Source organism: Saccostrea echinata, unplaced genomic scaffold (assembly GCF_033153115.1).
Source record: "Saccostrea echinata isolate AGI-Se365-2 ecotype Australia unplaced genomic scaffold, CSIRO_AGI_Sech_v1 ptg000028l, whole genome shotgun sequence".
NCBI classification, from domain to species: Eukaryota; Metazoa; Mollusca; class Bivalvia; order Ostreida; family Ostreidae; genus Saccostrea; species Saccostrea echinata.
In genome coordinates, this window is record NW_026889777.1 from 7,062,858 (window position 1) to 7,079,522 (window position 16,665).

At 33.3% G+C, this 16,665-nt stretch overlaps 1 protein-coding gene across 1 annotated transcript in view; it reads right to left on the reverse strand.

Annotated features, from left to right (window-relative positions):
* LOC133194080 (sodium/potassium/calcium exchanger 3-like) overlaps positions 1–10,020 on the reverse strand; it is a 40,189-nt gene extending 30,169 nt beyond the window's left edge. The window contains exons 1-2 of the mRNA XM_061330033.1: positions 9,285–10,020; positions 5,129–5,323 (exon numbers count right to left, since the gene is read on the reverse strand). Coding sequence (XP_061186017.1) covers positions 5,129–5,323; positions 9,285–9,576 — 487 coding nt within the window. The 5' untranslated portion in view covers positions 9,577–10,020. The remainder of the gene's footprint in view (positions 1–5,128; positions 5,324–9,284) is intronic.
* Between the last annotated feature and the right edge of the window lie 6,645 nt (positions 10,021–16,665).

A 16,665-nucleotide genomic window follows, 5' to 3' on the forward strand; every position in this document is an offset into this window, starting at 1 on the left:
AACAGTAACTACCTATGTTTACGTCTTAGGTTTGACGCGGCGCGGCGAACGAGAACTGAACCCGGGCCTCCCGATCACAAAGAGAACACCCTTCCACTAGGCTACCGTGACCGGTTCTCTAGTTAATAAATTTAGACTTACCTTTTGGTGCTAGATTCATTATGACGTCATAATTGAATTAAACTTAATTTTCTCCCGTACTTTATGGCTATAATAGAATTATGTAGAAAAAGAAGAATTTTTGTAGAATTCAATTTGAAATCATTCAAAAGTAACCCCGAAACCTAAATTCAATTTAATATCATTTTAAAGAAGTTGTCTAGAAGACAAGAAAAGAAGAACGGAAAACCGTTTTTTAAGAGACTGTGGGCAATATTGGTACATTTCCTTTTTTGTGAGATGGACAATGGTTTCAATACAAATCTTGCCCTGTGTTTTTCTAAAAAATGAAAGAGATGTAAAAAAAAAATTAAAACTCATGCTTTCTGAATCGTTGATATTACATGCAGAAAGATCATACAAATCATTTTTCTCACATGACCTTCTAAATGCTAATTGTGACGTCATAAACTTGTGCATTTTCCCGTATATTCTTTAAAAGTTGCAGAAGACACCAATTTTCAATGGAATTTTCTCTCAGATGATATTGTCCACAGGTATCGCCCACAAAGATTTTGAGATATATGATTTTTCCAAAAATTTTACACAACATATCCGAAAATAAAAGTGGGCGACGGCTGTGGACACTATTTTCTTAAGGAAAATCACCCTTGAAATGGGTCAGTTTGAGGCTTTTCCTGTTTAAAATAGAGAAATGCATCAAATTAATGACGTCATATTTCCAGAATGGTACTCCTTCATGCTATATTCTTTCCTGATTTATCACTATCATATACTCAACTTATGTTTAAGCCAGTTTCAAAACTTTTTGAAAACATTAAATTTTTAGGGCACAATAAAGCTAAAACCGTACCTTCTTCTTTATATATATGTTACATTAAAGTTTTAGGGGAAATTATCACAGTGAAAAATTCACTGTTCAAGAAAGAACTTTATTTTGGACTTTACTTTTCAATTTTTAAGTTGTGTCATATTTTATTTCTCACGATATGTTTTGCAAATCTAATTGTTTAATTGACCAGTGAACCTTTTCGGACTCTTGATCTGTTGTTACAAAGAGACAGAGTGCTATGTCTCAAGAACTGCTAATCTCTTATATAACAACATTGTGTAATTATCTGTTTTTCATTTCCAAACATCAAAGAGTCATTATGTATACTTAATTACTCCATACCCGTGAATCTTTCACTCATTTCACTTGATGTCAACACCTGTCACCTTTTTACTCATTATGTACATTCTTATAAATAGTCATATATAATTTCAATCCTTAGTCTGGAAAAAACGAAGGCCAGTCTCGGCCACGTCCGACTCGTCAGGACTCTGAGTCCGGGGTCACTTCGGCTAGATCCGACTCGATCATTTATAATATGTCTGTTTGTTGATTCATGTAAACTGTTGCCATCGTTGAGACTCATCTAATAAATACGGAATCCTTCATCATTTGTTTTAACTCTGGAATTGCATATTGGTGGACCTTCTGGAATACGGCAGACCTATACTTTGTTTTTACCTCACGGCCACACAGCGCCTCTACCTATACCTCGTACCCCCCTACGCCAACATTCCCTCACCCCGTTCGTTCTGCAGACAACGGATGCAGTTCCAGACGAATTCCTAAGTGCCGTCTAAATCTACACGGTCACATATACATGACCTTCATTTTTTATTGAAAATGACAGTTTAAAATACAATGAATTATGAATTATGAATTTTCATTGAGTTTGCTTAAAAATTGTGTCCCAATACACCTTAATTTACCAAGCTTTATTTGTAAAGACTTAAGGATGATTAACCAGTGGAAATATATATTTCTGTCTGTCAGTTCAGATTTGTCCACACAATAATTCACAGTTCATCATCACAATCCGTTAATTTATTTCTACACTGTCATTGTTCGGAGGGCCAAGCGTTGGTTAACCCGGGAATTAACTCTCTGTTCAGTTGTGACTCCGTGGTTTATCAATATTCAGCGTGTGTTATGTGTTTACTGCACAGTGATTCATTTTATGAGTTGCAGCGTGATCACGTTTGAAGATTTAAATCAAGAACTTAAAAATAGATGATGTTGCTCGAATTATTTTGTCACCTGCATTTGTTTATATTATGCTCTGAATCGTTTGATAAAACCCATACGCCCTCTCGGAATCATTCCGTTTTAACTAGGAATCAGGTTTGAATAATGATGTTTTTCAAAAAGTCTTTAGACAAACAACAGTCGCATAATAAATAATTTGAAAATCAATCACTGGTATTTTAACTTTTTACATGTATAATCAAAGGAGGTTTATCTAGTTTCAATTTTTACATACACGTACAATATATCTTAGAAAAAAAAATACAGGCATATATGAGTGTTCTGTGAAAAAGGATTTATCTACAAGCACATTTAACGTTTTACAGTTTAAAGTTTTATTTTTATATAATATATAAAGGGTATCTATATTGTGTGAATTTATTTTTTACCAAGGAATTGAAATGCTGTTTATTCGCCATGCTTGCCCAACGTATATACACCATTTTAACTCGTTGGATAAAGGAAACATACTATCACACAATCATAGATGTTCTATTTATCTCATACAATTTTAGTTTTCTTACAAAAACTTGAGATAATCCTTATAAAACTATGTTGCATGATATCTGCCCGAATCATGACGTGCAATTTGATGACGTAGTCCTGTTGACATTCCGAAAGAAATGTAATCATATATGAAGATAACGAACAGTACTCAATCTCGTTAGTCCAATGATACAATACAAATTGGGAGCAGAGCAAACACGGACCTCAAAATTAAATGGTGGGATCAGGTGTCATGGAGGAGTGAGCATCCCCTGCCGACCAGTCACACCCGCCGTGTGCTCCTTGTCCTAATCGGTAAAAAAAAAGGAAAAATCCGTAGACAGTTCAGTGTATAAATAATGGCCTATAAATTAGTATGAAAAACATCAGTCAGAATTTGACTCAATGATAGGTTGTATGTGCTGACAAGGTCATTGTGTCGACCATAAAACTTGCAAAATGATGACGTCAAACGAGACTGTTGATATCCTTGTTTCCTCAACTTGTTTGTCAATAGCTTGCTTTGTTTTAGAAATCGTTCATACGTATAGCATGGTCTTGCCCATCAAATCAACTGAGTGACATAAATTGACCCCATAAGCAGGTGATAAGATATATTTCTACATAAGTAAGGGAAGTTGACGATTGAAAAGTTGAAGTCATCACGTTTAGCATAAAGCTTTGATGTTAGGTTACCATTAACGTATTTTCTAGTAAAATATCTAAATATGAAAGAAAGTTATTTGTATATTAATTATGTCTATCTAAAACATGTTGAACTCTTGGAATAGTATCTGCTGCGTCTTTTTTTAAACGTATGTAAATATCTGAGATTTTTTTATACAAACTTCTGACTGGAAGTTGTAATACTACAGAACAAAAATAAGGACCGAGGAATCATGAATCCGGAAGTGCAGAAGAATAAAGCATACCGGATGAAGCATGGGTAGTATCTACCACATGTATGAGATCAAATGTATGATTAAGTAGATGTAATCAAATGCTCTTGCAGGTACTTACGTAATTCAAAGAGGTCTTGAAATAAACATATATTGCACATAAAAATTGCAATTTTCAACTACACATGCAGATTATTGAAATTCTTTGGATTTTTATTAGAATTCCTGCGTGGCTAAATTTCGTCTCTTAATAGAAATAAAAATCAAAAGTTGGAAAATCATTGAAAACTTAAAGATGTCTGTAGGAAATGACCATGAATACTTTAATAGTAAAATAAATAGCACGATAGGCCGGAATAGGCAGCGATATCACATCACGAAGACACAAAGCAATATTCCTCCGCCATTCCTGGTTAACCATTGTCCACGCGAGGGCCGGACACAAACTATCCTATCTGATAATGAAAGATCGTATATCTTGTCTATACTCATATATCTATCATTCTCTTCTAACAAGCCTTGTCTATCATCTCAAATTTATTATTGTTTGTGGAATTGTCTAGTATAATCTTGGAAGAATGAAATCTTTGTTGATTATTATACTGTATTTACTTAATTTGAAGTAATTTAGATTTTTACAAAGACTGTAGGTGTACACTATCTCTCTTTTTCTTGTTTTATTATTACAGGTGTAACTACTTTTTCAGCAAGATTACTAGAGATACAAGTCATGTGTGACCACAGTGTTGAAATGTATAAAAGTATAGAAAATTCTTCAAAATAAAAATTTTTATTTAAGACTGGCTGCATTTCATTTCCGGTATTTTTAAAACTATTTAACTTTTCATTTCCGACATTTTGTAGTTTTCATTTCCGAAACTTTATTTTCATACTTTTATCATATAGTACTTTTTTCGGCAATGAAAACAGAATTGATACTTCACTTATAAAAATTTTTAAAGAATAAATCATTGATATCCAAATGATTTTGCTTAGCTTTTAAAGAAACTTACATGTACATGTTGAGGGAATTCTCTTTTTGAGTGCAGTCACTAATATATATTTCAATGGACATTAAATTTGGTGAAGAAAAATTGCATGCTCATTTAACTCATTCAAAACTTTTAACTAGACTTAGTGATGCATGTATATACAGTATATTGCAATGTTTTTATTCGGAAAATGTGGTTTGAAAGAAATGTAACATTTATATCATGTTAAAATTCTCTTTCCACCTACTTGGTAAACATTAAATTGAAAAAAGGTACCCCAGAAAAAAATCCTGAAATGTAACAAAATAAATGTCGTGAATGAAAATAAAAAATGTCGGAGATGAACCCCCCCCCCCCCCCTTCAAAAAAATGTCGGAAATGCTATGCAAAATTCCGGAAATGAAACTTTAGTAACTTGAACTCCCAAGGGTTCAAGAACATATGAACCCAAAAAATAAACACCATGTGGATGGCTGAAATCTAGTCACAAAATATGCTTTGTTTTAAAAATAAAAAATATTTTAAATTAAGGTAAACTTTTTACACGATCTCACCGTCACATATAATTTCCAAAGAAGCACAGAAGTAGTCGTCACACACAATGGCTAAGGCTCCGAACACGTACAGTACAATCAAAATATGAGCGAACACGCCCCCATCCCGAGTTTCCTCGAAAGACATAAAATTTCCTGGAAACTCCTCCACTGAGCGTGGTGTACACTTCTCATGTTCTGAATCATTTTGTGAATCTGAAGTGAAAAAAAGTATCTTTAAACATACATAATACAGAACATTAATATTTCTTAAATTGAGTTCCTTAATTTTAAAATTTTTATTTTGCGACAATTTAATTACAAATTCAATCCAAATTTTAAATTGTTGTAAGTTACCCATAAACACAAGCAACGAACAATTGTTATAATTTTTCAACAATGTAAATGGCTTCTACTACAAGTAATAAAATTAATGCATGTTACTTTTCATATTGTATTATACATGTACATATAATGTATTTGAAAAAAGTTTATACGGTACAATAAAGATGTATGCTTAAAAACGAAAATCAAAAAAGTCCCACCCTTTCAGAATATTCCAACATCTCATGAGATGCATGTATATTACGTTGAATTATGGGAATTTTTGCGTACTTGAAATACTTTCAACATGATATTAGTTTTTAGTTGTTAAATTGGTGTGGTAGTTATTTAAAGAAAGGAATGAAAGAATTTTAATTATTTAATTATAACACAGTTTGGTAACTTCTTAAAGTTGATCGGCCTTTGTTTTAGATTCAGAAAGCGTTTGGAAATAAGTGAACTTCTTGGAATAGAACAATCAATTATTGAAATCGTTCAGATAGCGAGAGTTGCGTGTCAAGATATTCATTAGAGTATGAAGGATGTTAAACTAATTGGAGCAAACTTTAAGAACATTCTTAATAATAATGGTTTTTAACGCGAGCAGAATTTCTTAAAGTTATCACGCATTCCATTTAGCTTTTAGAATTACGATCTTCGCCAGAAAATTATGATTGTAAAAGTTTCATGCGAAAAATAATTGTACAAAAACTTCCAACATTTTTTGTTTAATTTATACGAACATTACGGATGAGTCCAGCAAGCAAGTTGTACGTGATAAGAAATGAGAACATGATCTTAACTTCATAGAACAATCAATATTTTATCGAGTAAATAATAATAAATAATAATTAAGCAAACTTCTTCGTTTAATGTACGGATCTTTGATCAGATTTTAGGTCGCCTGATTCACTTAGTGTTGACTTTCGCGGTAACTTAGTCGATTCCTATAATCACAGGTTTATAGGGGCTCATCATAGAAATTTTCTTCAAATATGTTTCATTAAAAATTAATCTCAATTTCATTTTATCTATATCTATCTAGATAGTTTTAAATAAGTTTCAAATAAAATTTAAACATTTAATGAAACTAATATAAAGAGGTTGATCTTTTTTGTAGCAACAGCATGTACAGTACATATACATTTTAACACTGTTATGTGTTTCAAAACAGAGTGCCAATATATTAGTTACTTTTTATATTCGAAATACATTGTTGACTTATATACGAACTTACGCCTTATTTTGACCAACATAATAAAGTACATTGTACTCTTGTTACATCCCCAATTATCACGTGATCTTACTCAAGACTGGACGTGACCAATAAGCATCGTGATTTAATATTAAACTTCACTGTTATTTCACAGTTATAATCACCGTAGGAATGCAAAGTATATATCATATATCAATATCATTTTACTCTTTCACCTTCAAGTAACGTGCCGTTATAATCTTTATCAAGCAATGTTTCGTTATAATTTCATGTTCTTAAAAAAAAGAGTAAGGGCCAATTCAGAGTACTTTTGCTCTAAATAAGACAAATCTAATCGATCCCTATAAATAATTCCTTCTCTGTTAATTTTTTAACACGGAGCGTGTTCTGTATCTACAAGTACTAATCAAAGGCATTGTAGCCCGAGTTTAGAAACGTTAAGGCACATTGTGATTAGAAAAAAAAAATCGTCGCAGCAAATGCAATATCAATGTCTTATTAAATACTTCTAAAATAACCTCCACCCCCACCCCCTTAAAAATTATGCATTATACATGCATATAATAACGTTATTTTGTTTAAAAAGATGTTTTTTGTCAAGTTTATAAGCAATGCTTAAATTTAGGTTCAAAAGGTATATAAATCGCAAGGGGCAAGCATGTGCACAGCCTTTGTATCAGTAGATCGTAAATGTATTAATTAAAACATTCAACCAATGAAACGCCTAAAACTCAGATTACAAAGCTGTGTTTTAATTCAGTTATTTTCGTCGCAAAAATATTGACTGATTGGTAAAAACATTAACATCAATTTGTAAGTAATCAATGGCACGTGGACTATATCTTGCAGATTTGAATTTTGTGCTACTTTAACATAACGTTCTGCATGATTTTATTAAGTTCATTACTGGATAAATATAACCCTAGCTCCATAGCCATCTTTAATAGTGTACAGTGCATGTGGAAGGCGCCATCAATTTTTCATTGGGCACATTGACAAGCGCATATCCTTGTTCAGTAATTTAAAAATTTTAGGTTTCCTATCCTTTGATAGATATTCAAATGCTAAGTAATTATTTTGGGTTATCCATTTAATGCACACCCCCAGAATACATGTAAAAAATCAATATATTTCTGAAGAATCAAATAGACTCGAGGACGGTCAATTCGTAATGGCCAGAATTAGATCATTGATGTTTTAAGATTACAGTGGGTTCAATGACGTCAGTGGTCTGAACAACCTGGTATTGAGACGGATGGGGACAAGTAATGTGTTTAACCTGATCGACTCAACAGCGCCTCCAAGAAATCTGAGAGAGAGAAGGGGGGGAAAGAAAGAGAGAGAGAGCTATTGATGGACGTGAACCAACAATTATGATTTAATTTAAAATCCTGGTCAGGGAGTGTTTCACAGGCTCCTTTTTGACATAATTAAAACATATTTATCATAATTACGTGCATTATATTAATTTCTGCAATAATTAAAAGACGTTTGGTTTTACATATTTTTTGTTTTAAAAAAATGAAAAGGCTTTCAATGTGAATATAGACAATAGAGTTAAAGTTAGAAAACTTTATTTCTTCGTGTTATGTAAAGCTTAAATGAACAGGCTTTGTAAATCAAATGATAACCATCTAACAGAAACCAACCTCAGATATCAGGGCTGACGTCATAGTTCATAATTAAATATAGAAAAATACTGATAAAAAGCCTTTATCGCGAACTTATGCACTAAATTAAAACTGACACTTTATTTTGTTTTTCCCTTGATATGTACCTCTCTCTCTCTCTCTCTCTCTCTCTCTCTCTCTCTGAGACTCTCTCTCTCTCTCTCGTTTTAGAGTTCTCGTAAAGGACACTCCACAATCTCTATTGTAAAGCTGTGATTTAAATCACGTTTGACTGACACTTTAAATTCTCTAAGCTTTCAAATCTTTCATGGACACTAAGTGACCCTGCGTTTCGTTAAATTTCCCTTACATATCCTTTTAATGTATTTGTAACGTTTATGCATATCTACTTAGATGAATTAAACCAGCTCTATCATAGTGAAAATACCGATAAATCAGTGTTACATTAATTAAAGGGTCATTGTTTAAGACTGGAGAAGAAAGAGGCTTTATAATTAGCGAGCTTAGTAATAGTGTCAGTGGCAATCCTAGTTTTATTATCATTTATGAGACTTGTAAACATTTTCAAACATGGACACACAGTGTTTTTCTTGATAACAAGAAGCTAACAGCTGCTACAAATTCAAACATATGCATAATTCCAACGTATTCTTTACCATGTGTTTCCGATATTATGGATGTAGAATCGAAAAAAAAAAATAAATAAATAAAGCTCACGCAACCAAAAAAAAAAAAATAATAAATGAAAAGTTTTCAATAATATTCAAAACTGGTATATAACTGGTATATTATTATTTTTTTTATTTTGTATCATTTACAGCAAGATCAGTAAATGTCAGAAACGACCTATATTAAATACTAACGGGGTACTCCCACAACGTAATAATTTGTTCGGTTATGCAGGCATAATTTTTTTTTTTTTTTTAAATTATCAAGTTTTGCTAGTTCGTGCTTTGATCTGACTTCAACAAGTAAAGGTTAAATAATTTTTTTTTTCAAAAATTACCTTGTCCCAGAGATCCATTAATTTTCCGGACATCAATTTCGGCATTTCTCTTGACCCGTATGACCTTATCGTATCCATCCACTTCCTGTTTCTGGATTTCGTTGTACACCCGAGTTAGAACATTACACACAACAAATCCTACATACAGAAGCGCTAGACACAGTAATTTAGCGCTTTTTTTCTTGGATCTCCAACAGGCCTGTTTCTTACACTCCCGGACTGTGTCAATATCCCGGACATCTTCGAGAAAGATTCCTGAACACCTTACCCGCTTGGTGTCATTTTTTTCCATTCCGAGGACTGCAACGTCCACTCAATTTTCATTGACGACGGAGCAAACGGAGGGCGTAGAGCAATGTTGTACAAGCTTGGGTAACTGAGACAGTAACCCCAACCCCTGTCCACTATCTATGTGTTATCGCATTATAACGGAGAGACATGCAGACCGCACAGCATCTCAATACACCATAAATAGCGGGCTTATCACATGATAACAAGTATCATCACAACTATCAACTATTATACAAATCTCATATATTACCGTTATGACGCGTCTCTTGATTTTACCGCAATCCGACAATATTGAAACAGATCTACATCTCTATATATACACTATAACAGGTAAAACGGACGATACCTCATTAAACTCTCGATTCTCTCTTTTATAACCTAAGGCCTAAACCATTCCAAAGGACGACTTGTATTTTATGCAAAACTCATTATTTACCGTAATTATCTTCTGTTATTTGTAACAGAGAGAGTAAAACCGTTTTTCCCAATAGTTATACGGTGTATATATATGCGGAAGATGTTCGCAACAAAAATCAGCGGCCCTTTCGCGGGTCCCCAGTATTGTATTGGTTAACCAGGCACAATTTTCTGTTTACGTCAAGTTCAATGCAAATCCACGTGCCTTTTCGATACCATTGTATTTTTTACTTATGATTGACTTAATTGAAGAGACTGGAGGGTGTTTACTTTTTTTTCTAAAAATCAAAAAAAAATTTAACACACACACACAAAAGTTTCATCCCGCATTTTGATTGTTTCAAGAACAGCATTGTATACCCATAATTACGAAAAGAGAGGTAACTCCTATTTTTCGCAGGATAAGCACATTTTCTGTAATTTCAAGGAAAAAAAATTCTGTTAAAAGAAATTAAATTGCCAAATAAATATTTGTACAGTATATGAAGAGAGAGGTTCAATTCTAATTACTAAAGCCAACATAATAAATACTTCACTGTTTCAACGATTTTCCTTGTAATTAGAAATTTACTTACAGTGAACAGTAAGCTAGAAAAGGAACACAGGAAATTGAAAAAGTTAAATTAAAATATTTATTACATTGTACAATAAAAACTTATCAATTTTTAAATCAGCGCCCATATTTAATTAATTTTCTTAGTAAACAATCTAACTCTCCTTAGATATGAAACATGTTAACTATAAAATACTAAATGATGTATAAACAAAAAATTAAACTTTCTCATGATAAAACTTCATATGGAGACTCGTTAGTAGTTCGCAATTTTTTTTTTAGATGTTGAAGTGAATGATTGCTAATACGTAGAAACATCCTCATAATCAAACTTTTTTTTTTAATACTGCACGAATTGAAATATTTTACAGTTAGACGTTCTGACCAAATTTTTCTCAAAAGCATAAGAGCGACATACATTAAGTCAAAATCTTCATTTTGTTCTGAACTAGAAGTACATGTATGTCCACAGGACATGAATGCCCCGCCGAGTGTATATTAGTAATGCAACATGAAAATTTGTATTAGTGCATGAAGTTTGATGAGAATATCTTGAATAGTTTCTTTAAAACTGAAATTGAAAAAAAAATGAATATAGATGATAAATTCTCACCAAATTATGTATAAGTTATGGTGGCATATTTCTGCCCCCTACATGCAAGATAAAATATGTTAACTTGCAACATATAATAATGTAGACATGCGACTTATTTATGTCAACATGCAAAATAATTATGTTGGCACGCAAGTTACCAATCTCTTTAGAGAATCCAATTTTGATATTGGTAAACTTACTTACTAACGCCATTATATGACATCACACAAGCAAGATACAACGGGATTATGTTTACATGCGACTTATTTATGTTAACATGCTAGATAATTATGTTGAGATACGATTTATTTATGTCAACATGCAAGATAATTATGTAGATATTCAACTTATTAATGTCAACATGCAAGATAATTATGTTTACATGAGAGTTAATTATGTAAATCAGCATGCGAGATATGTTTGTTAAAATGCAACTTATTATCTTCCATGTTGACCTAAATAAGTCGCATGTTAACATTAGTAAATTGCATGTTAACATAATTATCTTACATGTTGACATAAATAAGTCGCATGTCTACATAATCATCATGTTGCATGTTAACATAAATAAGTCGCTTGTCAACATAATTCTGTTGCAGCTTGCTTGTATGATGTATACTGGCGTTAGTAAGTAATTTTACCAAAATAAAATTAGATTCTCAAAAAAGATTGGTAACTTGCATGTTAACATAATTATTTTGCATGTTGACATAATTATCTTGCATGTTGACATAATTATCTTGCATGTTGACATACTTTTCTTGCATGTTAACATAATTTATCTTGCATGTAGGGGGCAGAAATATGTCACCATAATAAGTACATAAGCTTACATAAAAATATCTTAAATGCATGGTTTCTTTGAAACTAAGCAAAACGCAAATTAAAGAAAAGTGAGGTCAAGGTAACAGAAAAATGCAAGGTCAAAAGTTTTTGATACAGTTGAATAGCTCTCTTTAAAACTAAGCAAAACGCAAATTAAAGAAGAGTGAGGTCACGTTTACAGAAAAATGCAAGGTCAAAAGTTTTTAATACAGTTGAATAGCTCTCACTAATACGTATCAGCATATTTAGTTTGATAAAAATATCTTAAATGGTTTCTTTAAAACTGAGCCAAACACTAATTTGAGAAAAGTGAGGTCAAGGTCAAAAATGTTGATGCAGTTGAATAAATTACATCAGAATGCATTAGCTTTTGAAGTTATAAAAATATCATGAATGGTTTCTTTAAAACTGGGCAAAATGCAAATTTAAGAAAATATTTTGGAATTTCCCAATCTATTTTTAGTCTAATGTAGAGAAATATTCACCTGGAAGGCGAATATAACGTAGTGTTTTTTCTAACATTGTTGGATCTCAGCCAATCAGAGAGATGGGAATCATTCAATCATACATGTATAATTATATTCAATATTTCATAACGAAAGTTGTCGTGAAACTCTTGACAGTTTAATTATTCTACTTTGTGTAATGTCAATCTATACACACTAACGTTATGTTTTGTATGCCGTACTATGATGTCATAATAGCAGGATGTCATATACGTTACCACAACGTCAGGTGAATAACCTTTTTTCTTCAGTTTAGATCAGAGTTCAAATAAACACTAAACAGAGCAGAAGTGTTTTTCATATCTTCGAGTTACCAACTCACAACATTCTTGATATTTGGTGCCGTGACCGAAAGAAGAAGGACAAGATGAATTTATTAAAATTGAAGTAAATGCGTGCAGGAAATAGGACTGTTGTGACGAAACCTTCTCAGAAACTTGAGGATGCAAAGGAAAATTCTGACTTCGACAGTGAAGAACTGAAATCAACTTACAATAATCTATAACAGAAGAAAGAAGTGCTACAAAAACTGCAAGACCAGGTATTAGAGTTAATAGAGGAAGAGGACATTGAAAAGGAAATGGTGGACACAGATGAGTATTCCAACAATTTTGGTACAAAACGTCGTCATTTCAAGAACGCTATTGACAATTTGCATGTTTCTGATACTCAAAAGATTGATGCTTATCCAGATAAAACTTTGAATGCTGAAACCCCATCATTTACGCCTTCTTCTATGCAAAATGCCTTAACCGGAAATATTCCATCTATGAGTTATGTCAATAATGCCTCATCGCAGATCAATAATCCCGACATGAGTTCTCTATCAAATGCATCAGTATATCATCGGTTACCAAAACTAACATTACCCATTTTCAGTGGAAATTTGTTGGAATGGCTAACCTTTTGGGATCAGTATGAATCTGCCATACGTTTGAATCCTACCCTAACAAATGTACAAAAATTCAACTATCTAAGGGCACAGTTGGACGCTGATGCATTGCAATCAATTGCGGGGTTTGCTCTTACAAGTGCCAATTATGTAGAAACCATCATCATTTTGAGAGAGAGATTTGGTCAACCTGACAAAATTTTAAATACCTATATGCAAGCATTATTAGATATCCCATCACCTAGAAACCAAACTGTTAATCTGCGTAACTTTTATGACAAAATGGAGGCTTACGTTAGAGGACTGGAAGCCATGGGCCAATCACAAGATTCTTACTGTACATTACCCGTCCCTATCATCATGAATAAACTACCAGGTGAAATAAAAAAAAGAATCTCTTACGGTCACACAGAGTAAGTACTTGGAAATTACAAGACCTGCGCAAATGTTTGATGAATGAAATCAATAATATGGGATAGGAGATGAAATTGACACTATGAAGAATTTTCCTACGACGATGTCTTTTGTAGCTGGAGCAAGACCACATGATATAACAAAGAAGTTGATTCCAAGTAATGCAACTAAACAATGCATTTTCTGTGACCAAATGCATGCACCGATGCACTGTAAACATATTACAGAACCGTCAACTCGATTGACAATAGTAAAACGGAAAAAAACTGTGTTTTAATTGTCTAGGTACTCATCGCGTCAGTGAATGCAAATCAAGGAATAAATGTAAAATCTGCCATAAGAAGCATCATACAAGCCTGTGTGATAAAAACAAAATGGTGAAAGAAGACAACTCAACCAAACCAACCAGAATCCCTACAACGACTGCCAGTACCAAGAGTATTGATACGATCAAGCCAGGAAGTTCATCAGACTCGCATACTTTGTCATCAACAGTAACAGGAAACCGTGACAATGTATTGTTGAAAACAGCAGTTGCCCCAGTTTGGTAAAAAACATTTCTCTATCTGCCAACATACTCCTAGATGAAGGTTCACAAAAGACTTTCATTACAGAAAAACTTGCCCAAAAACTTCAACTGAAAACTACAGATATTACAAACCTTAGTATCGCAACCTTTGGAGATACAAGACGAAATATACGCAATTTGAACAATGCAACACTTGAACTTGAAACACAGAATGGGAGTAGAATTACTATGGAAGTAGTGATTATTCCCAGTATAGCAGCCCCCACGACACCCACTGTCATTATAAAGCTTCAATTCTTCCATATTTACAAGGATTAAAATTAGCACATCCAGTTTGCAGTGAAGACAAGTTCAATATATCTATGCTCATTGGAGCCGATTACTATTGGGATATTGTACATAATTAGATGCCAAGGACCTACTGCCGTAAAATCAAAATTAGGATACCTGTTATCTGGGCCAACCAAAGAAAATGCTAGAGTAACTACCACAGGTGTATACAAAATACTGTGCCAACATGATGAAGAAAATGCTAGCTTAGCTCAATTTTGGGAAGTAGAAGATCTTCCAAACAAAGTGAGTGAGGAAACAAGCAGTAAAATCTTGAAATAATAAAATGAATGTATTACATACAAAGATGGGAGATACAATGCACGCCTACCATGGAAAGAGGATCACCTGGAACTTCCTACAAATACAAGGATTGCAAGACAAAGACTCAATAGTGTCTTACGTCGCTTGGAGAAGGAACCAGGTATGTTGGAACTTTATGATAATATCAACAAAGAACAGGAAAGGAAAGGCTTCAAAGAGGAAGTAAAAGAAACGGAAACAAATAACAAGTCCACTATATACCACATCATCCTGTAAAGAAGATCCAAATACTACTCCTATTAGGATAGTGTATGACTGCAATTGTAAGGAATCTAAGGAAGTCACCAGCCTCAGTGACTGCCTAGAAACAAATGCCCCTCAGCTAAATGATCTGACAACTCTCCTTACTAACTTTCGGATGAGACAGTATGCCATTTCAGCAGACATAGAAAAGGCGTTTCTCCAAGTTGGTTTAGAACAGAAAGATAGAGACAACAATAGATTCTTTTGGCTGAAAAATTACAAGGACCAAAACAGTGAAATCATTACTTACAGATTTAAAGTAGTTCTTTTTGGAGCCACATGTTCACCCTTCATCCTAAATGCAACCTTGATGAAATTATTTGCTGAAAACCCATCTATAACAACAAAGGAACTGAAAAGAAGTTTATATGTTGACAATGTCCTCACGAGTTTTAAGGATGAAGATACCTTACTATCATTTTACAGAGAGTCCAAGGAATTGCTTAACAAGGGTGGCTTCAACCTGAGGACATGGAACTCAAATAATCAAATTCTCATGAATCTAGCCAAAGAAGAAAGAGTGGAAGACTCATCCAAGGACGATAATGTACTGGGAATGCAATGGAAGATAGATAATGACACATTAAGCTTTCATCAACCTACACCCAGAGTAACCCAGAAATTGACCAAAAGAGAGATATTGAGCCAGTCATCAAGAATCTTTGATCCTCTCGGTTTGCTTAGCCCTGTTACAATAAAGGCAAAGATATTCATTCAGGAACTCTGGAGACAGAATTTCACATGGGGTGAATGCCTTACACAAAATATATCCGACAGGTGGAATGTATTGATGAGTGACATTGAAGATTCTACTAAACTGAACATCCAACGACACATTCCAACCAGTGATTCAATAGAGAATGAGTTACACATCTTTACAGATGCAAGTCTAAATGCATATGGAACTTGTGCATATGTAGTAAATGGAGAAAATTCTACACTTCTGATATCAAAGAATAGAGTTACATCTTTGAAAATGACCACATTACCCCAGATGGAACTCATGGCAGCCGTAATAGGAGCCCAACTTGCAGACCATCTTAAATCAGCCATCAATATAAAGTTTGTTACATTATGGTGTGATAGTAAAATTGTTCTACATTGGTGAAATAAAAAAAAAAACATTGAAGAGATTCATCTCAAACAGAGTGGAAAAAATCAATAATCTTACTGCAGGATATGAATGGAGCTATGTCCCAACAGAGAGTAATCCAGCAGACCTCCAAACCAGAGGAATTACTGCCAAAGAACTACTGGAGAGTCATCTGTGGAGAAATGGACCCACTTCGATCATCAGCCGATTAAAATGGCCTGAATGGACAAATAATAGAATAATTTCAGTCATGCCATGCATTCAGAATCAATATATATGAAGAAGAGGAAATATAACAAACATAGAAAACAGACAACAAAATGACATTGTCCAAAATACTCCCATTGGAAAAATACAGCTCATTTCAGA